Source organism: Lathamus discolor, chromosome 16 (genome assembly GCF_037157495.1).
Source record: "Lathamus discolor isolate bLatDis1 chromosome 16, bLatDis1.hap1, whole genome shotgun sequence".
NCBI lineage: Eukaryota > Metazoa > Chordata > Aves > Psittaciformes > Psittacidae > Lathamus > Lathamus discolor.
The window spans coordinates 3,852,568-3,878,490 of record NC_088899.1 but is presented as its reverse complement, the minus strand read 5'-3'; the positions used below and the strand labels follow the sequence as shown (position 1 = coordinate 3,878,490).

General features: G+C 46.7%; 3 protein-coding genes across 4 annotated transcripts in view; all 3 read right to left on the bottom strand.

Moving 5' to 3' along the window:
- Positions 1-6,362, bottom strand: SRM (spermidine synthase). The gene is made up of 8 exons (XM_065696605.1): positions 6,100-6,362; positions 5,817-5,937; positions 5,416-5,508; positions 4,103-4,256; positions 3,198-3,281; positions 2,728-2,873; positions 1,710-1,832; positions 1-1,156 (listed from the first exon to the last, which is right to left on the bottom strand). Exons 1-8 carry the CDS (start codon positions 6,273-6,275, stop codon positions 1,139-1,141), a joined length of 915 nt encoding a protein of 304 aa, XP_065552677.1. The 5' UTR covers positions 6,276-6,362; the 3' UTR covers positions 1-1,138.
- A 2,138-nt stretch (positions 6,363-8,500) lies between these two features.
- EXOSC10 (exosome component 10) lies at positions 8,501-23,345 on the bottom strand. The gene is made up of 25 exons (XM_065696476.1): positions 23,120-23,345; positions 22,271-22,407; positions 21,690-21,813; positions 21,018-21,122; positions 20,532-20,697; positions 19,679-19,790; positions 19,327-19,402; positions 19,085-19,195; positions 18,653-18,796; positions 18,128-18,318; positions 17,276-17,432; positions 16,481-16,629; positions 16,150-16,200; positions 15,377-15,488; positions 14,679-14,720; positions 14,074-14,152; positions 13,778-13,899; positions 13,388-13,480; positions 12,732-12,806; positions 12,175-12,262; positions 11,871-11,944; positions 11,170-11,344; positions 10,641-10,702; positions 9,402-9,475; positions 8,501-8,831 (listed from the first exon to the last, which is right to left on the bottom strand). The coding sequence occupies exons 1-25, from the start codon at positions 23,300-23,302 to the stop codon at positions 8,801-8,803; spliced, it is 2,733 nt and encodes a 910-aa protein (XP_065552548.1). The 5' UTR covers positions 23,303-23,345; the 3' UTR covers positions 8,501-8,800.
- A 674-nt stretch (positions 23,346-24,019) lies between these two features.
- Positions 24,020-25,923, bottom strand: part of MTOR (mechanistic target of rapamycin kinase) — a 64,146-nt gene continuing 62,242 nt past the window's right edge. For both annotated transcript variants that reach the window (XM_065696290.1, XM_065696291.1), the window contains 2 exons: positions 25,494-25,599; positions 24,020-25,002 (listed from right to left, as the gene is read on the bottom strand). In XM_065696290.1, the coding sequence (XP_065552362.1) occupies positions 24,987-25,002; positions 25,494-25,599 (122 nt within the window). In that variant the 3' untranslated portion in view covers positions 24,020-24,986. The remainder of the gene's footprint in view (positions 25,003-25,493; positions 25,600-25,923) is intronic.

Here is a 25,923-nt window from a genome sequence, read left to right as displayed (position 1 = left end):
TCACCTTAACCAGAGCCGAGTGTTTAATTGAGTGCAAGGGAGTGACCACCGCAGTGGTTGCGCTGGGGAGATGCCCACTGCACAGCGGTGGTATGGAGTCTTGAAAACGGAAGTAAAGAAGTGGAGGCAGATCCATCTCACAACAGAGTACAATGAAAAACAACTTGTGCATCTGGGGATTCTGGGGGCAGCATTAGAAATAACGAGGCCTCCTAAGGACTAGCAAATACCCAGGCTTGAGGCATCCCAGCATGACCGAGATGAGAGATTTGTCAGCACAACTGACTCCCCAGCATCAGTACTTAACAGCAGGCAATGGGTCTAAGGTTTGGTTTTTATATAGATATATTTATATTTATATATATAAAGCGCCTATCACCATATTGATAAACATTCTCTGGAACCACTTGGAGGCAGAGGTAAGAACAGGAGTCAGCCTGCTCCTACCTCAGCACTTCTGTTTCCAAAAAAGAAGCCACAAGACTTTGCTGCCAGCCTGCCTGGCTGGTGTTTAATACTGCTACTCCATCAGGGTTGGAGGGAGACCTATTGTGAATGGCAACAGTTTGCACTGTGACTTCTCCAACTGTGCTGCAGAACAGTGCAGGTGTCGCAGAAGGGCAGTGGGACATGAAGGCTCAGACCCGTTACCAGTCAAAACGTCTCAGCAGCAGGGAGCTCCTATCAGGAGAGAGCAACAACTCTGGGCACAAAGCTCTCGCTCTCTGTGCTTAAGGCTGAGGCAGTGACCCTTCTGCACTCTTCCCAGGTTTCAGAAGATCACCGGACAGAAATAGGTGTCAGTTATAAATACATCATGTCAGTTGCAGGGGGTGGAGGTGGGATGGGGGCCACAGGGAGGGGAGAATTTAGAATGGAGAGAGAGGAAAAAGACATCTTACGTTTCCAGCACTGGAAAGAACAGTTTTGATCTCACGCATTAAGTCAGCGGACCTGTTCAATAGCCTTATCTGGCTTATGCACCATCATCTTTAACACATCAAAGGGAGTGTTGGCTGGCAAAGGGTTAAACAATCCCACACAGTGGAGAACAAATCTGCAGTCTGCTGGGAAGGTCCCAACCACGTCACCGATGATCTCAGGGTCCAACTTGAAGGAAGGAAGCAGCTTCTCAGTCTCACACGTCGCTCAGGGCCTGGAGACAGCCAAAGACAATAAAGCGTCAGGATGGGCCCACTGGAGCTCTGCCGGTCCTTAACAGACACACGGCTCTGAAACACAACATCTGCCTTCATCCCTCTAAGGAGGGTTTTTTTCCTGGAACCTGCAGTTGCAAACCAGTTAGATGACAGAATGACTGTCCTGCAAGGCAGCAGGCTGAACTACACTACAGCATCCTTCCCCTACCCTCTGGTTTGTGCCAGAAACCACAACCACATTTTATCTGTCTTTTGAAGCTTTCCAATGGGAATCAGTAGTTCTGCAACTTAGATTTGGTAGGTGAAGTAGGAGTGATCTGCCATCAAGGCATGGGACATGAACCCAAAGAACAGTTCTAAACTGAACTCCAGTCTTCCCAGACTGACTCATACTCAGCTACGTCATACAAAATGCTAAATGCTGCCCTGCTCTGACTTGCCCACTGAAGCCTTTAGGGCTGCAGGAAATCCTCAGTCCTGTGTGCTCCTAATCCTGCTGAAGAGAAGTTGTACCTCGTCCTTGAGGCACAGCAGCACAGCCTTGCTTACCTTCCGTGCAAACTCCGGCAGAATGAAAGCTGCCCGATGGATGTCAGAGTTGTAGTATTTCAGACTCCTCTCCTCTACTTGCTGCTGTGAGAGCTGCTGCACAGGCTCCCGGAAATTCGTGTTCTGCAGAAGAGAAGTCAGGCAGCTCTGGAGTGTTTGGGCAGCAAGCAAAAGGCTGTGTGACAGGCACCGGATTCATGGCACAGAACCAAGAGGATGTGCAGCAGAACAGATGACTTTCTCTTCTAGTATGAGGTCAAAGGTTCTGCACAGCTCCAGTCCCCAGGGCTGGGTTTACACTCTTGTACCCCTTGTGACTAGCCCTTATTCACAGATGTCAACACATGAGGTCAGACTGCATGTGCCAGATGAAGCTGTCAGATTGTGCCTCAGCATCTAAGCAGCAAGGCTTTTGCTCTTCAGAGCAAAATCCATGTCTGTGTTAAGTCAGGCACGGTGTCCCTGATAATCACACACATTGGTGTAGGGAGGCAGCAGCTGTGACAGTTTCATTAGAGACTTGCTGTAATGCAGCAGACTGGGAAGAGAGCAGAACTCAGTGGTGTGACACAGAGCTACCACCCCACATCCTAACAATGACTCACTTGGACCTCTCTGCATGAGATTACCAGTTGCAAGCCAATTCTTATCAAGCAGGTGCTGCTTTATTACAGCCAGCATCAATAAGCCATAGCCTTAAGAGGCTCTGGAAAGTGGCAATGGCTTCCTCCCTTCCAAGGTTGTTGTACTAGGGAGAAAATAATGTCCTTTTCCAAGGCAACCAGTTATAGTACTGGTAAGTAAGTACTGGTCAGCTCTGCACTTCATTCAGCACTGAGCAAGCTGCATTGCAGCTCTGGGGCCCCGGGCTGGCAGAACCAGGACCCACCATGACTCCAGAGGCCTCAGCTGGGAGAGCTCAGAGCTGCAGCTCAAGCTCTGCAAGGGACAACCTGAGGCAGGCTCTGTGTGTGCTTTCAGGGAGTGGAAAAGGGCACTTGAGGTGCCTGGAACTCACCGGGTTTTTGCTGCAGAGCATGAAGCCAATCTGCCCGCTGGGATACGTGGGGATGGTGCAATAGGCGTATTCCACCACAGGGAACAGAGACTTGCAGAACTGACGCATCTCCTTAATGAGATCCAGGTGCAGCCACTGGCACTCACCTACAGGGAGAAGGGAAGACGGGATGCGAGGTGAGAGCTGCCCCTCTTCTCTGCACAGGTCTGGGCCAGGTTAGCAGCAGTCCCAAGTCCAAACCTGCTCTACTGTGCCCAGCTCATGTGGTTTCAAAGCAAGATAACACCCTTACACCAGATTTACTAAGCGCAGTCCAGCAGTTAATGAGCTGATGCATCCAGATCAAAACACTCCTGTACCTGGGAGCTAAAATGGACCTCACTGCCTATGTAATGTCTCCCCAAGAAGAGAGTCCTCTTTGTGTCTCTACGCAAGGATCTGGCATCAGTCTCTGCCAGAGACATCCTCACCTTGGCAGCAAAGAATCCCATCTTCTCGCAGGGCTGTCTTCATCAGCTGGTAGTATGATTCTTTGAATAAGCTTTCTGCAGGACCTGGGAGAAAAGTGAGTGAAGAGGTATGCTGAGAGAGACACGAACACAGTGGGCTCCTGAGAGTTTGCTGAATGCCTACAGGCACTGCACTGGAAAAGAGGAATTCCAAATGGCTTTTCAGTGATCGCAAGCATTGGAGATAATCTGGAAGCAAACAGTTCTGCCCCGGCGAACCCCAGCCTGCACCTAGCATGGCAAATCCATCAGCATTTTAGCTTTGCTCAAAAGCAAGCCCAGGACCTTTATCAAAGACAGTCCTAGATCCTGCTTCTTGCTTCAGTGAGCTCTTTTTAAACTGAGCTCCTGCTCCAAACTGCCTTTTAGAGATGCCTCTTCCTGTGTTGACTATAGCAACAGTAAAGGCAACTCGGGTGCTCATTGTCAGGCCCCTAAAATGAGGTGCTGTAACTATACTTGGTCCTTCTCTAACTTAGTTTCCCCCCCTTCAGATACACAGCAATCTCACTGCAGCCATCTTTAAGTTAGGTAGAGACACCAACAGCACACAAGCCACTGCTTTATTAGTGGGCACATGTGCAAAGCCATCTCCCTCCATGAGATTCCCGGATCAACTCTTTGCCAGAAGCAATGGCTGCGGGAGTTAAATTTTGAGGATAGAAAGGGGACAGCCGACTTGAAGCCTTGCTAATACAGTTTTCTGGTCTTCACCCTTTCCTTTCTCTACCAAAAGAGCTGACCCAGTGAGAATCTTTTCACTCAAAAGGAGCCTGGGCAGGCTGGCATTGCTTCCAAGAGGTAGGCAGAGGAGAAAAGGAGGAGGAGTGTGGAAAGCAGTGCCCTTTTATGGCCAGAATTCTTACCCATGGGGTCAGATGAGTCCGTGATAATCACATCAAAGGCTTCTTGATTTTGTTTCATGAACTCAAAACCGTCTCCCACGTGCAAGGTCAGCTTTGCGCTGGAATACCCCACTGCCATCCCTGGGAGGTACTTCTTGGATACCTGGATCACATCCTGCAATACAGAGAGCACAAGGGGGTCAGTAGGGGGTACAAGGAGCTACTTCTCAGGCTACTGTGCAGCTGCAAGAGCAGCACAATGAGTCATTTCCTTCTATGCCTTCAGCACAAACCCGACTCTAGCGAGATCCTCAAGAGCTGTCAGCATCTTCAGCCAACAAGCTGCACTCAGCCCTTTCCTATGGCCTCAGGGTTCAGTGACACTGTTGGTCTGTCCTTGCCAAACTCAACAAGAAGAACTTGGAGCTTCAAAAGCTCCCTGAGGAACCACAAGAATACGATTACAGATCTGACATTACGGCTCCTTTTCCCTGCAGACATCACTTGCAGAGGTGATCTCAGCCTAAGACTTTTCTTTTATTCTTCCTAAATTAAACCATTTCAGCAGGTTTCTAGATGCAAGGTGAGAATTATCCCCACCTCTGCTCTAGTCACTGCATCACCCCCTTCATTCTAAAACTGTTAACAGCCACTGCCCTAGGCCCAGCAATTGCACTGAACACGACCAGCTTTTCACAGCTGGCAAAGGCATAAAAATATGCTGGTGTCAGGCAGTGCTGGTTCAAACCCAGGCACATATGCCTATTAGCACGGCAGACAGAGTGCAGTCTCATAGAGCAGCATTTCCCATACTTAATACAACCCTGCTTTGAGGAAAGAGCAAAACTTTCTTAGAAAGTAAAGCATCAAAACAAACTGACCTAGAGGGGGATGAGCCCATCTATTACAGAAACAAATCCCCCCCACTTCTTTCCTGCTTTCAGTTGCAAGAGACTGCTTAGCAAAGCGACCATCCTCCTCTGGCAGCAGCAGTGCTCTGTTCTGCAAAGGCAAAGAGGGAAAAGCAGCAGCTTCACAGAGCCAGACTTCTCCTTCCCCAGATCTCGTGCCTGGCCCACGCTGGCCTGGAAAGCCCTTGTGTGTGAAAGAAATCCCATGAAAGAGGCAGCCAGCTGCCACGTAGATGACTTGTGAGGCAAAGAGGTGGCGCTGTCAGTGTCATGCCAGCAGCACAGGCAGCAAACGCACGCTGCTGACAAGGGACGGCAGGTGAAGCAGCAGCTCCGGGGATGCTGTGAAGCGGGGCTGCTTTCCGCTGGGCAGCCCACCCGTCCCAGCGAAGCCCCCGGGCACCTCCTCGCAGCCGAACGCACCTCATCGATCTCGCACTGCACCACGGACTCCACGGTCGGGTGTTTCACCACCTCCCGCAGCACTCCCCCGTCACCGCCACCGATGATCAGCACCTGGGAGAGAAGAGGGCAGAGAACCGGCCATCAGCGGGGTGGGCTCACGGGGGAACTTTCACAGCGTGGCCTAAAAAGCACGGCCTGAAACCCAGCAGCCCTGTGGGCTCGTCCCGCCCCGGCGCTCGGAGATGGATGTGCCGCGGGGCCCACACGGGCTGCCTGCAGCGGGGGAGCGCCAGAAGCCGCGGCCCCAGCCAGCCTCCGGCCGCGGCAGCCCTGAAAGGGCCGGTCCGGAGGACAGGAGCCGCTCTGCGGGTCGGGCCCCGGCCGGGGAGAGCCCGCGGAGAGGGCCGGGGACGACTCACCTTGCGGGGGTCGGGGTGGCTGCAGAGGGGCAGGTTGGCGATCATTTCCTGGTAGGAGAACTCGTCCCGCTCCGTGCACTGGATCACCCCGTCCAGGACCAGGACGTTGCCGTAGGTGGTGCTGGGCAGAGCGGGGAAGCGGCGTTGGAGCCGGCCCGCGGGCCGCGCTCCCCCGCCCCCTCCCAACGCCGCCAGGCCCCACCGCATGGCGCTGGGCGCCGCGCTCCCACCGCTCCCCGCACACCACCGCCAGCCCGGAGCCGCGCTCCCGGCCGCACCGCACCTGCGGAAGACGAGGATCTCCTGGTAGCGGGAGCGCTGGTGGTGCAGGAGCTCCTCCACCTGCAGGGACATGGCCTGCCCCGGCCACAGCCGGCACGTCTCGCGGAACCAGCCCTCGCGGATCAGCGCCGCCGCGCCGCGCTCCGTCATCCCGCACCGGCCGCCGCGCTCCGTCATTCCCGCACCGGCCACCTGCGCGTCTCCGCCGCCACCCGCCTGACCCCGCCGGCGCGGGAGCCGAGCGCGGGGGCCCACGCGCCGCCCCGCCACGCCACGCCACGCCCCGCCGCGCGCGCGCCGCCGCGCCACTATTGGCTCAAGCCGGGGGTGACGCGCCGGCGCGCCCGGGGACACGTGGGGCGGTGCGTCCGGAACGGAGCCGCCTCCGCTCCGGCCGTGAAAGGGCGCGTCCGGTCCCCCCAACCCCTACACCCGCGACCGGCACCGGCCCCCCCGCGTCCCGCCACCCGCACCTGGAGGCAGGGACCGGGCGGGCGGAGAAGGCGCTGCCCCATCACGGGAACGCGAGCGACTCCCGTCAATAGAGTCCGCTTTGGCCGTTCCGAGCGCCGATGTTGTACGAGCGGGTTCCTGCCCAGCGCTCGGAAGCGTTACAAAACGTGGTGCGTGCTGCAGAGGGCAGGCTTTGGGGTGGTACACCGAGGTTACACCACGAGTGGTTCTCTTACCAGGTTATAGAAGGATTGCCCTCAGCAACTGCAGTGCAGTTCTAGGATGAGGGGTTCTAACGCTACAACTTCATCACATTCCTAGGTGCAACCAGGTGAATAAAGCATGTGATTTGCTTGTCACCTCCATTAAAGGTGGCCATAAACCTATGGCAGTAAACCACGTAAGAGAAAACAGCAGAAGACTACAATGAAGATAACCCCTGAAGTGTCACCTTGCATGGAATTTTAAGTAGAAAACTTAAGATAACTGCAGAATTTTTAATCTCTCTGCAAAATTTTTAATCTCTCTGCAGATAATGGGCCAATTTTGTAAGGCTTAAATCATTCAAGTTACAGAGCTATGGGAAGTGGTAAAGCTGACAAGAAAGAGAACTGGCAGCCCCTGCAAACGCATTTACACACAATTGCTATTTAACTGCCTCTTTTCAAAACCATTCTCCAATATTCAGCCAGGCAAGCAGATTTTATGGGCAGAAAGAGACTCTGTTCTACCATTACAGCACGGCTCAATCGCCTCTGTTCACACTAAGATACCCTCCTCTGTTCCTTCTGCTCCCTGCTCCACAGACATATGGGAAAAGATTGAAAACAAACAAAATCCCAAACCTCCTCCCAGGCTTTGTTAAATAAAGCCCTCGGGTTAGGAACAGAGAGGGAAGATTTTATCTCAACAGTCAGAGAAGTAAATTCTATCATTGCCAAAACTGGGGAGTGTGAAACAGAAAACCCTTAGAAAAGAAAACCTGAGTAAAGACAAAGCCTTTGGGAAAGGGAGCAAGGTCTATTGGTCAGTGCCATGACCAGTAATCCCAGGAGCAGCTCTGCCACTGATTTCATGTAGCTTCAAGCAAAGTCGCATCAGCCCTACCCTTCTACTCCTGCCTGTTAAACTGTAATGTTGCTTACCTCTTGCACAGCAGCACTACCAGCCTTCAGCTGTCAGCATTTATGTTAAGCTCTGTCATCCATCCATCCCATTGTGGGCTGATAGTCTTTCTACAAAGTCTTCAGGATAACTCAACTGCAGGTATTTAAAACTTCGAAGTGTTAGCAGAATCACAGAATCAAGTAGGTTGGAAAAGACCTTGAAGCTCATCCAGTCCAACCATGCCCCAGCACTGCCAAGGCCACCACTAACCCATGTCACTGAGACCCTCATCTACATGCGTTTTCAAACACTCCCAGGGATGGTGATTCCACCACTGCCCTGAGCAGAATGTTCCAATGCCTGACCACCCTTTGGGGAAGGAATTGTTCCCAGTATCCAGTATAGTACAGGTTGTGCTCAGCTGCAGCACAGAACCTCACTGGCTTTCTGCAAACCAGTATTTCACTCTGTGCTTCTGCCTTCTACCTAATGCTATTGCTTTCACCCTGCAACTCAGTGGTGAAACCACTGGTCTCTGATCCCCAACTCTTATTTTTCTCCTTAAAATAAACCTTTTGCTTAAAATAAGACACAAACACTGCCAAGTAAACGCACTCATGTTTCATATTACCTTGTCTTGTAAGAGATGAGCCGTGCAGTCCATTTTATAAGCAAGGTCTAACATAAAAGACACTCTGGCCTCATTTCCTCCTCCAGGCTGGTTGAGTTCAAGTCATATCTACTGAATCTCTCTACTACATTTGTGCTGGCTTTAGAGATGCCAAGAGGTTCCTCATACTCCACGGACATGCAGGGTTTAGATTTGAAGCAACTCCAAGAAGTGACAGGTTTAGCCAAACTGTATTTGACGACACAGGGTAAACTTTCAAAATTACAAAACAAAGCAACACTGTGACTATAATTACACAAAACTCCACAGGAATACAATAAAAATTACATCAGTTAAGATGTTTCTTCTTTTTTTTTTTGGGGAGGGGGGAGAGGAAATGGGGATTAAATGGGTTTAAAACGTTTCTGTACAAAAACTGCACAATGACTGGTGTTTGCTTCTTGTGGTGACAACACTGGTGAATACTGTTCTGTTCAGCAGCAACTCCCAGAGGTCCTGGATCAGGGACCATCTATCTCTTCGGCCAGTGGTGTCTGGAACCCCTGCAAAACACAATTGCAGAAAGACTTTCACTCTAAATGCACTCGAGACTGAAAAGCTGTGACAGGCTACAATGATTCTATTGAAGGGGTCATGATGCAGGCACAACCTTTCTCCCTCCGATGCTGCTCTTCAATGACTAAATGAAACACAAGGATCAAGCCTTGTAAGCTACACATTGAGTATCTATCCAGAACAAGAACATTCCTATCTGGCAGTGCTGTTATTTATCTCCCTCCCTAGCTAGCCAGGTGTTCTCCCCACCTTTCCTTGTATTTGTGGCCAAAGAAAGCAACTCCCACATCTATTAACACAAACTTTAACCTCAGCATTTCAAACCTTCCACCCAGAGTTGTTGTTTGATTGCATTAATCCTGACAAAGCTATTTCCCCCCCCCTTTTTTTCCCCCTTCTTTAAACTGACGTCAAGCTGTGATGCAACCTCTTCCCATTAAACAGGTGCCTAAGCTCCCACAGCAGCAGAGGACAATAGCTCTGCTTTGCCCATAGCTCCGGGGCACAGGCATGAAAACACTCCAGCACTGATGAGAGCAGAGCAGGCTGACACACACCTATCAGCTTTCCCAGCCAGGTAAGACATGCTTCGGTTTCCAGAATGTGGATGTTTGCTAGCTCCAGCAGATCTCTGCATAGAAAACAAACAGAAAACACCAGCACCACAGTGAGTTACCTGCCAAATACAGGACATTCCATGAGATTCATGTGCTATCAGGTCCCTTCTAGTTCACACTGTGAGCTTTATGCTCTAGGACTTCTTTATATGTGCGTGTACTAAAAGCATCTGAGCAAGTGCTGTTCTACTGGTCTAACCTTGACATGCAAGGCACAACACCCCACCGATGACAAATCTTACCCATCTAGTCAGAAAGATCTGTACAGGTTGTCCCAAATTCACCAGATGGTTGTTTTTCCCCACCCCCAGAAGCAAGTTTCAACTGACACAGCAAAGGGATTGCACAGGAAACTGTTTCTTACAGTATCAGGCATAAACTTGTTTAGCTTCTGAAACAGGATTTTTATTGAATATCTAAGATGCTCCCTGGTACCATTTGCCCTCCAGTTAAATACACAGGAAAGAGGCTGAAATGCATGAAAATGGGCGTCAGAACTTTAACACTTGAGCACTCAATGAGCTCATGCACAAGCACACTGTTACTTCACACCTGAGTGCCCACTGATGTCAGGCCATGAGCACTGCACAGAGTATATGTGGGGGGTTTTATGTAACCCAGGTCTGCAGGGGGGACCTGGGGTGGGGTGAGAGGGTGATGACACAGAAACCGCCCTGTCCTGATCACAAGTTTCCCTACCTGTGTGTTTGATTGGTCAGGTTTTCCTTCTTCTCTTCAATCTCTCAATCTCAATTAGCAATAAATTAAGTAAAAATTCTCTGAGCTGAGACTGTTTTCCTAACGACAGTACCCGGTGGAGAACATGGCCACAACACAGAGCTGGCATGGCCTGGAATAACTGGACTGATTTTTCTTGAGAGTGCCTTGAATTTGCTATTGGGAATTTGTGGTCCAAGTGTCACGCCTGTGATGTATGGAGGTGTAGCTGTGAATATATGAAGAGGTGGGAAACAGTAGAGAGTCTGAGGGGCCCCAAGAAAGCTCTTTCTGGATGGAAAGAGGCTATAATACAAAGTTTGAGCCTCTGACTGGAAGCTGCACCTCAGTACTAAGTGCTGTGAGGGCACATCCTGCAGATCCAGAAAGCGATCTGCCTTCCCTAGCTGGGTACATGCTATCACCACCATTTCTGTTCCTTCTTTCACGACATGCTCCTACCTTGCCCACGTAAGTTTGCTTGGCAGGATCAAATTGTGGCGACTGCTTCGACTTGCTGCTTCCTAAGGGAGAGAGGAGAGGAGCTGTCACTAAAGTGTTCCATAAAGAACAGTACATTCCACAGTGTTCCTCTAATGATAAGGAGGTCTCATTGCAGTCTCCCACACGCTAAAAGCCAGAACAGTCTCTCAAGGCAGGAGGTGCTTTTGCAAGGATACTTGTTACATAGGAGTCACGTCTTTGCGTCCTAGTTCCTGAGGTCCAACTAAACAGAGAAAAGAAGCAAAATCTGAATCCATAATCCCCATGGTCAATGGTTTCAGGATTTTGTTTCCAAATTGGAAAAGGAATGCTAAACTCTACATTCCTCAAGTTAATTTCTTTCAGTATTTCCCCACTGCAAGGTAGGTGCATTATGACAGTTTGTACTGCCTTGGCACCTACATCCACACACACAGAGCCTTCTCAGGGCTCAGCTGGCAACATTTCCCACAGCCTGCAGCACACTAGCAAGAGATCCAGATCTTACCCGCAAACACTTTGAAGTTGGACTTGCTGTAATCAAAGGGGGTAAACTGCTTGGGTGCTTCCAGCTCCTCTGGTTGCTGGGAGGCTTTTGGCCGTTTCCTCTCCTGTTTTGGCAACTCTGTTCCCGTTTCACCTGCAACTGCCTCTCTCTCCCTCTTCTTACTAGCTTGCTCCTCCTGTGAAAGCAATCCATGGAACAGAAAGAAGGACAAGTTCAGGAGAACAGAATGAGACATCTCTGTGTAGGCATGCAGAGGTACTGCACAATGGACCTAGTCCCTGTGGCAATAATAGCGCAACTAGACAGCACTGCATTCTTCCTTGGGCCTAAACTGCCTTGTTTTCTTTCCCCTCACAGCAGGGGCTTTTCAGGTGAAAAGCCAAGTTGTCATCTCACAGGATACTGACAGGATGAAATCCGCTGCGGGCCCATAGGCAGATTTGGGGGAACCCAGGCAAGTGAGGAGCAGAGAGGTGCAGCAGTGGAAAACATCCCCTACAGAAGATACGGAAGGATGTGAAGATTTGCCCAGCACAGTTGCCAGTGGCATGCTGCTACACGCATGGCAGAACCACAGCAAGCCCGCTATCAGAAGACTGTCATTCAGTATTTCAGAGTTTTAGGGCTCAGGGTTGCATTCTGAACTATGCAATAAAGGTCAAGAGGAGCAAAGGCTGGAAGTAGGAAATTCAATGACATACCATAGCTTGCTGACGAACAGACGTGATGGTTTCCGTTTCCTCTTTATATGCCCTCTGTGCCTGCTCACGAGCAGCTGTGGGAACAAACAAGCATTACTGTAAAAAGCAGGAATAAGTTTGCTAGGAGCTTAGAAAAAGCAAACCAGCTTGTAGCAAATCTCAAACTGAACAGAGTACAATCTTTGTCAAATAATCTCATTCATCAGGCAATCTATCATCTAAGGTTTTCTTGTCACTGGGAAACAACCTATGTGCATTGGGAAAAGCACAGCCAACACACTGAGGAAGGGAAGAATGGCCACACCTGACTGCTGGGCTGCTTTCTTTTTTGCTTCATCCTTGGACTCTTTCTGTACCCGTGACTGCGTCATCAGCTTCCATTGATTGCTGATCTGCAATGAAAAAACATTACCTGCGATCACTCTCTTTGAACTTCTATGGCAAAAAGGAGTTTATAAACTTGCTACCACATGCAGGTCTTCATTAAGAGTATAAAAGATCAAATTGGACTGAAAAGAGATTAAGATCTCCTGCACCAGGTAAAGAAAACCCATGTGCTTTAAAAGTTCTGAGCTACAAACATGCCATAAGAACAAAGGTAGATACAGACTTCAGTAATAGTTTGTAGCTTTGACAGACAGGGAATATACAGTGGCATGTCCCAAATCCCTGGTTCTTCAAAGGGTATGAATGCTACAGAAAGAATGAACTACAGATGCAGAAACATGTCAAGTTTCTCAAATCTTCTTCTGTGGAGAACTAAAGGAGAAAAATCTCTATTGCTGAGGTTCCCAGAGGAAAATCATCTACTTATTTCCTTCTTTTGTACTACTTGGTAGGAAATTTTAGCGCAAGTCTTACTTCATAAATCTTTGATGACGGGTCAAACTTTGCAGACTGTGACACATGGGCATTATTCTCTTCTGGAGGTAGGAACTGTAGGGACGGAAAACCATTTTGCTTTAAACACAGCACATAGCACTCAGCTCATCTCTAAAATGCTACTTAAAATGATCCAAATCAGAAAGCTGCTATTTAAGAAGCATTGTACAGCTAGAACAGATTGTGGAAAAGGAAGGGTTAGCACAGCTATGGCCAAGAGAAAGTTTCAAGTAAAAACAAACACAAAAACCCCAAACCCAAACCACACACCCAAAGAAGTAGTTTTGATATTATTTCCTAGTCATTTCCCACTCTAAATCTGTAACAAAGTATTCTATTGTTCTGCTGATTCACTACAAGAGTAACACCAGCTCACTACCTCTAGCCAAAAAGGAGAGATCAAAATGGGATGCAAATTAAAAAACCCTCAAACTTGTTTAAAAAACCCCAGTGGAAGGCCTGCTGACTATGTAGAAAGACATATCTAAGAGGCATTTCAGTGTGTTTTGAAAACAAGTCCACACGTGTGAACTTTGCAAGAAGGACAATCTCTCGATTCCAGCAAGAGAAGGAGCTGATGCTGTATCCAGCTCTTTCAGATGCGCTTGGAACAAATATGTGCTGGGAGCTTTTACCATTCTAAATGGGTTTTCAAAGGACTCCATTATTCGCTGAGCTTTCTGCTGTGCAGTGGTTAAAGTCTTGTTTCCTTCATCTTTATCACATTCCTAAAAAAGAAAAGAAATATTACTATTTTGTTGGTTTTGCTACTGCTGATTCATGCATGGCATCTCTCCCTCTGTCTGAAGCTCCACTGATAGCAATGACCCTCCAAGACAGATGTAATTATCTTGCTGGCCTCCTAACCTAGTTGTCTTCATTATACCATATGCTTGACAGGAAGCCAGTATCATTTCCATGTGTGTCCCACCTTAGTATTTCTTGCCATGCTTTCACAGTTTTATCAGATTCTTAAGTATGTTTTCTACTACTTAAAACCTGACGCTATCAGACGTGTTGCTTACACTAAATATGCTGAGAGTGGCAGTAGCAAAAAGACATGCTGACTCGGGCTGAACACCTTCAAGATCTGTTGTGCTCTCATCATCTGAGAAAAGGCAACTACGTTCCAAAACTGGTGCAGGCTCTACATGACAAGGAGACAAAATTTTTATTAGATATATTATACATATATATGTATTTTACTGCTCTTTTGTGTAAAGAGATTTCACTGCAAGTTTCCATCAGGGCTGCTTATTTCCCCGTGCCAAAGCCACATCATGTCATTATGGGCACAGTTTTTAGGTTAAGTCCAAATTACCCAAGGTAGAGATGTTCCGAAGATCATTCACAGGATTCCGGGACCTGTCATGTGGTCCAAAGAAGGGATTCTCTGGCTTCTGCAGATTCAAATCACAGACACCATTAATACATTACTCTATAAATCTGTGAATGTTTCCACATATTGCAGATGCTTTAATGAAAATTCAACTAAAGGGGTGAAATTCAGGGACTGAATATTCTTAATGTAGCAGAGCACACTGCATCTGGCACCAAATGCTATCTGTGCAAACACGCACTGAGAGATGCTTTACTTCATACACACAAGGACAGTAAATGAGTCAGCCTTAGAAACCCATCTCTTCTTACAGATCAGTCAATATAGACTAACACACATGAAACTGTCCAGCAGCTGCAGCGTTTGCTGATGAAGCCTTAAGTGCTGCTGTTATAGTGGTTCGTAAAATACCAATTCACAGCTGGTAATGTTATGGGCATAGCACAGAGAAGTAACAATAAGCTAAAGTGGAGAGACATGTAAAATGGATGAGAATAAACCACTTACTAGAAGCTAGAATTCTGCTGCATTTGTCTCTGAGTTTAAGGCTTTAAGACATTAGGTAACAAATATTATGCAAACAGTACCTCAGGGACGGGTGGAGGTGCTCTCCTCTTGGCCACCTCCGACTAAAATGGGAAAGAAAGATAAAGACACTTAAATGCACCTGCCTTATTTCTTCTGGCCATCTTATCAGCACTTTCAACACACTCATTACAAGCTAGCAGGTTAATAAAATGACATTTTTTCTTCTTCTCCTGCAGGGTTTGCGTATGGATACATTTAAACACCTCCCACATAAAGGAGACATTCATGCTCACAACTAGTTTTGTTTCACTGAAGGAGGAAGACTGTATTAATATCAACATGCTGATGCTGTATTTTAACTAATGAACCTCTCACACCTAGGGGTTTTGTTTTTGCTTCACCATAGCTGTAAAAGATTTATGAATCCATTTACATGATCAACAAATTCCACAAGGTCCACTTCTTCCTCGTGCAGGCAAACATGATGTGCAATATAACTGCACTGTATTCAAGTACTGTCTGTTCTTTTACTGCTCTAATTCTCCAGGAAACTATGCTCTGTGTAAGCCAGTACACAGCAACAAGAGACAGGCAAGAAGCTGCAATATATCTTTCTGCCGTACTACAGAACACCATATTCAGAGTGTTCAAAAAGCAAGCTTCAGCATACATAGCATCGCAGGTCACCATTTAGCTCCATTCCCTGGCTTAGGGAAGGCAAGAAATGAGTCTCTTGTGTGGTACAAGCTACTCCTACCTTGAGAAGAGGCATCTCCCGGGCCTGCTGAATGAGGAGATGCAATTCATTAATCTGCTGGCGAACTAGTGGTGGGACTGGATTACAGCAAGCAATGATGCCCTGGGGTTCTCTAAAGAGATGAGGAAAGTTCAGTGTGCTGTATTTATGGCCAATACGTTAGGCATTTGTATTCAAAGTACATGCAACCAGATATAACCATGGTCCTGACTGGGACAGAGTAACACAAGTCAGATTAATCTGTCAGGGTTTCTTCTCCGTGATAAAAAAAGATCTTTTGTACCAGGTTTGTGATGATAAGGAGAAATCACCAATTCATGCATTTTTATTATTCACAAGTATGGATGTTAGATGGTGAGTGGCAAATGTTTGAGGAAAATGCATAAATTGGGTGTTTTAAGGGATCTGCCCCTTGCACTCCCCCCAATCCATTTAGGAACTGAAAAAGACCCAAATACATGTTACGGGGGAACTCATCCTTCTCTTGCTCTGTAATACTGTAGGAACCTCAGAGGGAACATGTGACAAAGGAATGTGTTTTATTAGTGGGATAAAATAAAAAAGAGAGATGTATCCCAGAAGAAGCCCATATCCTTCTAAGGATAAGGATAAGTATTGCTATTTATTTCTCTCTCAGACTGAACAACTATAGAAAAAAGCAGTACTGACAGCTGGAAGGAAGGGATCAACTGCTGAAGTAACCATACACCAGGAAAATTACTTGTTGGACATTAAAAATCAAATGAGACTCCTCAAGGATGAACAAAACTTACTTGGGCAGCTCCTCTGCTATCTTCGATAGCATGTGATTAGGTAGCACGTATCTACAACACAAAGAGGCGGTGTGAATGGAACAGAATGTTAAAAACTCTTAAAAATACCTTCAAAGTGCACAGGTCTGCCCCAATTGCAAGGTCTGAAAAGATGGAATCACTTAAAAAGAAATTAACTGATCTAGATACTGCTAACATAACAGGACTTGTGTGTAAAAAGCAGCCTGAGGTAGTACACCAATTTCTACAGGTAACAAAGTAGTTCTACCTTGGGCACAATACAAGAAACTCACTGAAGTATTAAGCCAGTGACTAAGAAAAGTCTTCCTACCCTGTACTCTCATCCTCTTGACGTGCTGTCTTGTCTCTCCATGCAAACAGCAACCTAAATGCTGAAAGCTGCTGTGTGTTGAGATGTTTCTTCTGCCTCTTGTAGAGCTCAAGGTAGGATTCATCTGTAAAGAGGGGCTTGATGTATTTCTGGACAGGAAAAAAAGGAACACTCATGATCAAAATCAGATTTGTGCTTTCTGGTTTGCATTGCTTCACTGAGACAGATTGAATCTCATATGGACATACGGGGACTGAATCAACTCAGGTACAATGTGTCTTGGAGCTTTTGCCCTAAGCTTTGGTGAGAGCCTATCCCTGGAAAACATACATCTCATCCATTTTTTACAGGAAAACCACCCTCACAAACTCCAGGAGCAGCTTTAGACATGCAGTACTTTCAAGCTTTACTACATTAGACAAGGCCTGCTTTCATAGATAGTATTTTCCATAGGCACAATGTAATTATTGCCTAGTGCAACTCCAGCTATGCTTTGAACTTCTAGGAACATCCAGCAGAACTGGAAATGTTACATCTCTCTTGGAAAAGCACACCTGAAAGCATCAGGAGGCCAAGGAGTGCTCGCATTCAAAAACCAGCACGAAAGCAGCTGAATCCAAGGATTTTAGCTAGTGAAACAGGTGCACACAACCGAGTTAGTTTATACAGCTGTTTTCAGACACACGAAGAGGAAAGAAACCTACGTCTACACAACAGATGTCGAACAGGCAAAGGACTTCCTGTCCTACTAAGCCCATACTCTGATCCAGGCAATCCAACCAGGAGAAGCTTTACCTTCAGGCAGATGTCCTTGCTGCGTTGCCACACAATCTCCAGCTGAGTGGGCAGCTCGTTCCCTTTCTCCCAGAGTGCCTCCCTCACTTTATCATAGATGTAGAGCAAGTAGTGAGTGTCATCACGGGCATACTGCAACATCTCTTCTGGCAGAGGGCTAGAAAAAGAGCCAAAATTACACTAATACATTGTGACTGCCCCACCAAACTGTCACTTCCTCTTACTAAACATATTAGGGCAAACTGCATATAAAACACACCAAAAACTAATACGGAAATTCTTCTGTTTCCTTACTGAAGGATTTGTTGGGCAACAGCAGTAACAAGTTGTGCACTCCCCAATTCAGATGGCTTCACAGGCCAGAGAGCAAGACTGTCATGCAGCTAACTGAGATGGCAGAACTGCTTGCTATGGTATTTGTCTAACTCTTCTCCCTCTGCAAAGCCTACATAAAGCAGACCTGGGACCTCTGTGGTGTGCAGGGTCCATGTGTATAGCCAAGTTCATTGCTCCAACAGCATAATGTGAGGGTGACTGAACATTTTAGTGGGGGCTCTAGAGGAGCAAATACTGACTTTCTCTATAATGCTGCAGTGGTTAAGTGCTGTTCTAAGAATCCAGGAGCTTTTGGTTATTTAATCTTTATTTTCCCAAGAAAACCCTTTTTCTAAAGAAACATGGGAAAATGTAACACTCATAGAAGAACTTACAGTACAGCCAGCTAAAGGCTGTGCTCGTTCATTTTGAGATTAACCTACAACTCGCAACTAGAAACATGCTCCTGCTATAACAGTACAAGAAAGGATAAGTGCTACCTTGCAGCTCCAGCCCATTTAAGGGGTCAGTTTTTACCGTATCCTCCAGTCAGCCAGCTGGTACTGCTTGTCAGCATCTACATTGCAATACACCTTTAGCAAGTGGTCCAAAGAATTCTTGCCAAGATTGAGGAGCCGAGCAGCTTGGTGAGTATCAAACATGTTCACCAAGTACAGACCAAAGTCTTTTTGCAGCCATTCCACATCTGAATCAGCACCATGAAGGACCTTGAAAGAAAAACCAGACTGAGAATGATATGAGGAACATTTGTGCTCCCGGCTGGCTGTGCTGTGGTTTCATAGCGATGCGTCTAGGACCAGATTTTTTTCCCCTCTGTCCTTCACTGTTAAGTGTAAAACTGCTCAATAAGTGCATTTGGCAAGTAACTCCACACTTACATCAAGGAAACAGGCACATAAACAAACAAAATGAAAGCAGAGCCAAGTGACCATGACAGAGCACAAAGTGTGCTTTTAACTACGGTACAACTTAAACTAAGGAGAAAAAAAAACCCCAAACAAAAAGAATTCTGGTGGCAAATTGGTGGATTTGGCAGCTAACCTTCACAATTGCAGGGTCTGTAAAGGTCTCATTGAGAATGTACATATCGCTGCGCAATTCCAGTACGTCAATAATGAAGTCCTCTGTTCGGGTGGAAATCTGCATCAGACATGTCAGGCCCAGGAAGCTCCTGTAGGAATGGTGCTGAAAACATGGGAGAGAGATGTATGCTAAGATCAGTTACAGAAGTAAAACCATCAAATTCAGTATGAAGTGTGCAGCCAGTACAACCACTGGAAAACATAAAATATTGACATGGTTTAATTCTACTTTACAGATAATATCTGACAGGTCATGAACTGTCTTTTGATGTCAGGAAGTACAAAAAGCAGAAGAAAGAGAAGCCTACAAAACAGACCAGAAGAATATAATGGTCTCCTAGGTACTAACAGGCCACGTGTAACTTTTAAACAGAAAAGGCAGTCTGATTACCTCCAAATCCAGGGCAAACTCTTTACAGTTCGTAAGCTTTTCATTCAGTTCTACCAGTTCATCCAGTGTGGTGATAAAATGACAGGGTGTTTCCTGGATGGGCCTGTACATCTGGCAGAGCAAATTATTAGGCACAGTGTGTCCTCTGTCAATTCCCACCCCTGACCCCCACCCTCAATTCTGTATTTCATCGAGTATGCTGACTACATCTGCCATAAGCTTAAATTAACACGGGCACCAACCTGGGGTTCGGGTTTCTGAAGAACTCCATCTGGTGGAGAAAACTGCTCCAGTTCATATTGGTAAGGGTGAGCAAACCTGTGGAAATTAGGAAAACAGACTAAATTTCAGTCATTTCAGAACACAGAGACTCAGAGCTATGGCAGTTTCCCTACTGAGCAGAAATTGTGTCTCTGATTAAGCATAGGTTTAAAGTAACTGCAGATGTCTAAAACAAATCACACGCAACGTAGTGTGAGGACACAAAACACATGCAGAGCTGTCACACATGAAGAGCACTGGCACAATGGGACCATACAAATGCATGTTCACCAGTGGTACTCCAAGCACCTTGCTGTCAGTTTAATGTCTTACATGTCTTGCTCAGTTTGCTGGGTCCTCTGCTGATGTATGAAGTCTGCCAAAGCAGGTGGCACATCCAAGTCCTCAGGGCGCTCCTTTCGTTCCCGTCCACTTTTTGTGAGGGCTGAACAACCAATATGGAACAACTGGACTGGATCCCACATGTAACATGCTCCCAGCCTACTACTCTCTCCCCTCCACCCACCACAAGATCCTACTAAAATCCTAAAGTATCAAAATCGTTAACAATTTAGACCTGCAGCTTTTGCTCTCAGGAAGATTTCTGTCTGCATCCCTCATGACAACTCAGTTACTAGGTTTTACCAGGCTGTTGTCAAGGAAAACACAAGGTGGTTCAGCTCAAGAGCTTGGAAGGAGATTGAAAAAAATCTTTCAATCATTCCCAGTTTCTAAAAGTAAAACTGCATCAGTGCAGACAAAGGATGAATCACCAGCAGCAGAACAACATGCTGGTGGCTTTGATAAAGCACCCAAACCAAAGGTAGGTCTAACCACAGATCTGGTGCTCCTAACTAATTAGGAATAAGTACCTGTTGAGCCAAGTAGACTAGTTAAGACCACTTCTGGTGCCTGAGTGACTCTCATCATGTACCAGTGGTAGTAAAGAGAACTCACTATATCTGCTTGGAACAGATTATTTACCGTATACCAACATGAAGATGCTGTATGCTGAGCTATCCTTACATTACATGTATGCGAACAATAGAGTCACAGAGCTTACTACACCTAAATGGTCAGTATCTCCTGCTGTTACCTGTTGTCAATGCTTTCTCCTTTAGACTGTGAGGACTGATTTCTGTCAAATACTTACAGTAAGTCACCCAACAAAAAATAACCCCCTTACCTTCAGGCAAAGGTTTCAAAGCGTTTGGCTTGACAAAAAGTTTAGGGACAAAAGGAGTGTTGGAATTGTCAATCTTTTCCCGAAATTTAAGCTGTGGTCGAGAGATATTCTTGGCATGAAGCAATCGGAACGTTTCAGTTTGATTTCTCTTGTGGGATTCTCCTGCCTGTTTAAGAGAAGGTAACCACAGGTAAAACTTAAACTATTTAACGGACATTCAGAGATTCTTCTACTCAGCCTGACCCAATATTCAGAGGAATAAAGTTATATCCCAAACTCAAAACTGAGTCACTCAACTGAAATGGCAATTGAAAGCAGACAGAATCCAGAATCAAGTTTGAATAAATAGGAAAAGCAAAGAAGAGGGAGTTAGGATGTGGAAAAAACTGTGACAAAACATTTAACTCAATTCCACTGGAAATCCAATAGCGCCACTGCTGGCAGAAAAACTATAGTAACACATGACATGGAGCGCAGGGGCCTCACCTTGCGGTTCCAGCTGGAAACAATCGTCTGTGGGGGCTGTAACCCAGCAGGGAGGACTGGCTGCTGGTTTCTGTTCACTCCTGATGCTTCATCCAGTAAAATACTCTAAATTCCGGGAAAGCAAGGTGAAAAACCAAACCCCTGTTAAATTACCACGCTCAGCCACTCCACTGAGACTGAATAAAGTCACACAGATAGGTATTTCCACAGCCATTTCCCCTGAATTCTGTGCAACATGAGACAGGCAAATGTGGGAGGAATATGTTGAACATCGGGGTAGGAAAACTGCCCTCAGAGAAGCAGCAGTATGAATTTACAGACTGTTCTCAGGTTGTGGGGTTTTATGCCAGACTGTATTAACTTCCTAACAAGTCACACAGGATCACAGACTCACAGAATCACTTAGGTTGGAAAAGACCTTTAAGATCATCGAGTCCAACCACTGACCTGTTCTAAATGAAGCCTATTATTTTCTTCCTTTTGGGCCATAACCCATCTGGCCTCAGCTGCTGTGACCACTGACCTAGCCCATGGATTAAAAAGAAACCCACCAGATTGAGGAAACACTAAATGTAACTGTGAATGCACTACCACTGACATTCTCGCAAGGAACAAAGAACTTGTGGTAACTGAACAGTTTGTAACAGCAACAAGCAGAAATAATTTGCTTACCACTCTTTCCAGAATGACATCGTTGGCATCCACCAAAATGTCAAATTTATCTTCCAGGTCGGTCACTTTGCTGCGATCTTTCATGTGGCTCCTGCAGCCATAGTACTGCATCACCCTGGTCATGCTTGCAAGAGAACAGCACAGCTATTAGCAGTCTGAAAGCAGGCATGTTGAACACTAAACTATCCAATTCCCTTCAACTTTATAAATCTTCAAGGTGTGAAAATAAACCAAATGCAGTACCTATAGATAACACTGTGTGAGCAGTGAAGACGCTCCTGTACAGCATTAAGTGTTAGAACTAATTTCTTAGGAGCCTTGTGACTTTTAAAACAGATAGCCCAATGTGTTTTATATCTGCCTCTGCTCCATGCACAGCTCCTTATCAAAATCATTACAAAAGGCCTTCTTTAAACTTGTTTCTTAAACTATCAAGCGCCAGAAAAGTAGCTAAAATCAGGTGTGTACAATAAGCCATCCTTCTATCTACAGCAAGCTTGGAGCCTCTACAGAAGGGCGCTACCTTCTCTTTTGGATTGGAAGCTATCAGCAACAACCCAGAGACAGAGAAGCATCCTTACCAGTCGAGGAGACGGTCGCTCTGCATTTCACAGTACGCCCGGAAGCCAGAGAAGCATCGGTAGAAGTCGTACTCATCGCCAGGCTGAGGAAGCCCGTTAGATGCCTTTGTTGACTCTACCATTGTGCCAAGAGCATACTGTGCAAGAACACCACGTTATTAGCATCTTTTAGGTACTTTATTTCTCCATTTACCCAGGATACTATTTGGTAGACATATTTTGCCTAGCTTCTCTGACCTGTGCGGTTCTCCTATATTGTATCATGAGGCTTTTCAATGGGATGAAGTTTACAGTAATTTAGTTCACGTTCTCTTTTTAGGGGCCTATAAAATGATGAAAATCTAATAACAAAACTTTAAACTCAGTCTAGAAAGCAGGGATGCAGAAAATTACTTTATTAACCCAAAACCTCTCCAACCAAACAAAACCAACACGCTTCCTGCTTGAGAACGGCCTGCTGCTCCCTCCCTTGGAAGCAACAGCGTGCAAAGGTTAAGCACAAGGTAGCTGATGCTGAGATCTGTTATCCAAGGGGCAAAGCCCATCGCCACACGCCCAGGAACAGCCCTGGGGTGGCCCTGACTCCTCTGCATCTCACGGAGGCTGCAAACCCCGACCCGGGGCGCTCACAAAGCCGGACCCAGCGCAAGGTGCCCGAGCTCAGGGCAGGAACAGCCCAAGGTACCCTAGGGCCCGGCCCTGCCACGCTGCTCAACCTCCTCAACCGGGGGTCTGCGGGCAGCCCCCTGAGGGGAGAACCACAGCTCCCGGCATGCCCCGGGCCGCGCACGGCTCGCCGGGAGCGGTAGTGCACAGCACCCGCCCCGCTGCCTCCCCTGGGCCACGCACCTTAACGAAGGATTCGGTGTTGTCGATATCAAGCGGCACTGGCGCTGCTGGCTCCGGGGCGCTGCTCTTCTCCGTGGCCGTGCTCCGCTCCGTGGCCCGCTCCGACAGGCTGCTGCGCCCGTCCCACCACGACGGGCCCGCTTCCGCGTCGCCGCTGCACCCCTCGCCGCTGGCCGTCGCCATGTTGCTCCCGCAGCCAAGCGACGCTCACGACCTCTCGCGAGAAAGAGACGCTGAGGGGCGGGGACGGGAACCGAAAAGCAGGCGCTGCGCGCGGGGGGTGAAGGGCGCCAGGGCTGCCCTCTGGCGCCCCCAGGCGGCGTAGAGGAACAGACCCCCGGGTGGGATGAAAGGGGGGGTCCCCAAGGGACACCCCTCAGGGCTTACCAAAGGGGAGAGCCCCGGCTCTGTTTCCCCCCAGGTACCCACAGGGCAGGCCCCACAACAGCCACAATGTGCCTGGAAAGGGGCTGAGGATGTCACCACCTCCCCCTGTCCCGTTTTTGGGGTATAGCACCAGCATGAGCGGCTGGTGAAGCCCAAAGAACCCCAGCCAGGGCAGTGACACAGCCCACGCTACCCCTCGAGCTGTGACTGTGACCCTGAGACCAAGAAGCTGATGTTCTTACCGGACAGATGTCATCACATCTGCTGGAAACTGAAATGTAAGGGATCTATGCTCAAGTTTCTCTTACACAAGCAACAGACATCATTCAGTCTTGGGAGTTTTGCCTCCAGCTGCTAGCAGAAGGGAAACATAGCCAATCACCTGAACTGATGCAGAAAAACACAAGTCATATCCATGGCAACAGGAAACCTTACCAAAAAATTAGATCTTAGTGTGCTTCTCTGTCTCTTCCTAAAAAGTACTTGGGAATAAACAAGAACACGGTCAAAACATTTACATTTTGGTGTAATTTATTGGCACAAAAATATTCCAATACAACATGGCATCTAAACATGGCTACTCTGTTGTATTTTGTGCATTGTTTTTAATATGTTTAATTCATAAATCATAACTCTATCCTCACCCTCATGTTTAATAAGCATTATTTTCTGTTTCAAGTTATGACCAGGTCACCCCACACCCGCCTCCTATGGCAAGTACTGACTTTCCCTAGCTATTTCCCAGTACTGCTTTTTAACCCAGACACTGTGGGAAGCTCCCAAGTGGTATTTCATTTGTACCCTGCATCCAGTTTGCCACGGATCAACCCGCAGAGGCACCTACCTCTGGTCAGCTCAAGGGCTTCAATTCTTGCATGTGGTCTGATACCCTGATCTAGTCTGTACCACGACTCCTGCACTAGTGTCATGACTGAATATATGGTTTCCAATCTGCGGGCAAGAATCGAGTTTGAAAACAAGGTAACAGGACGAAACAATGGTAAAACTCTACTTTGCTTCTCTTTCCAGTTATCCAGCTCACCTCCAAACCTAAAGGAAGCCTCCTGCACAAGTGCATTGAGCTCACTGCAGCCACACCAACTGACCAGGGCAATAATTAATCTGCAAATGACTTTGTTACATTGCAAAGTAAGTCAAAACCCGTATATAGTCATTTTCAATGGATCACCAGTTCCCCAAAGACCAAGTGGAACAATAGACATCTGTGTTACAATCAGTCTTCGCTGTCCTGGAAACCCAAATCAAGTGTTGTGTTTCAGACAGCTTTGTGTTTTTCCAACAGCAGCTATACATTGGCTTAAACCAACTTTTAATATACAATAACTCTTTTCATTTACATTTCAAAATATTTGACAAAGGCTGTATTTCAGTCCAACGCTCAGTTTGTGTTTGTAGAAGAGCAAGTTTGGAGTGCAAAAGCCTCCAGAATAAAAGGCTGTAGATACTTTGGAATCTTCTGTTACCAGAAAGGACACCTAAAGAAAAGAAAGGTATTGTAGTAACGATGACTTGCGTATAGTTTCACAAAGGCAACACTGAGAAGATCTGAGATTCCATACTAGCCAGGAACCATTTTAGTACAGGAAAAGCTGTCAGGTGATCTCCATGCTTCTTTCCAGCTAACTAATGTTTAAAAATGCTATAAAGATCTATGTCCTTAAGCATAACCGAAAGTTAGCTAACTCTCAGAATGACATCTTTACTTTAGAACACGTAGTTCTGCACCATGCCTGAAGAGACCACCACATGCCTTATTTAAAACGCTTACAATGTTAAGGCTGATGGCAGTTTTAAGTGTTCTAAAATCCCTGTCACTACTGATAAGAACAACTTTCTTACAGGATTGTCCATGGCATCACTGTCATGGGCTTGCAAAACTTACTAGAGCAGATGCAACATGAGGTAAGGCTCCTATGCATAACTAAATACTCAAGTGACATTTTCCTTAGCTGAATGACAAACTCACCACCCAATGTAGCACTGGCACAGATTCTCATGGGACGTAGCTTGCTTAATGAGCAATTCTACTTGTGTGGGTACATCAAGAGTTTCATCATGAGAGAAGTCTCGACCTTGGAAATTAAAGGACGGAAAAAAGCCATGAATGGAAGTCACAAACCTTGTAACGTAACTTGCTTCTGTCTGGCAAGTTAAGGTCTGATAGGACTTTTAACTATCCTTCCTTTACAGTGTATTAAATGCTCTAAGGCATGCAGAGCCCAGAACTCTGTTTTCCCTATTATTATAGTTTCTTCCTTTATCTTTTCCAAATAATGGATAAGCCCACAATAGATAACTTTCCAGTAGCTGGGATTCTCATCCTAACTCATTATTTGGCAGGTGGGGGTACTTTCTTATAAACTTCAAGAGCATACCATTTCAAAACTAAACGCTGC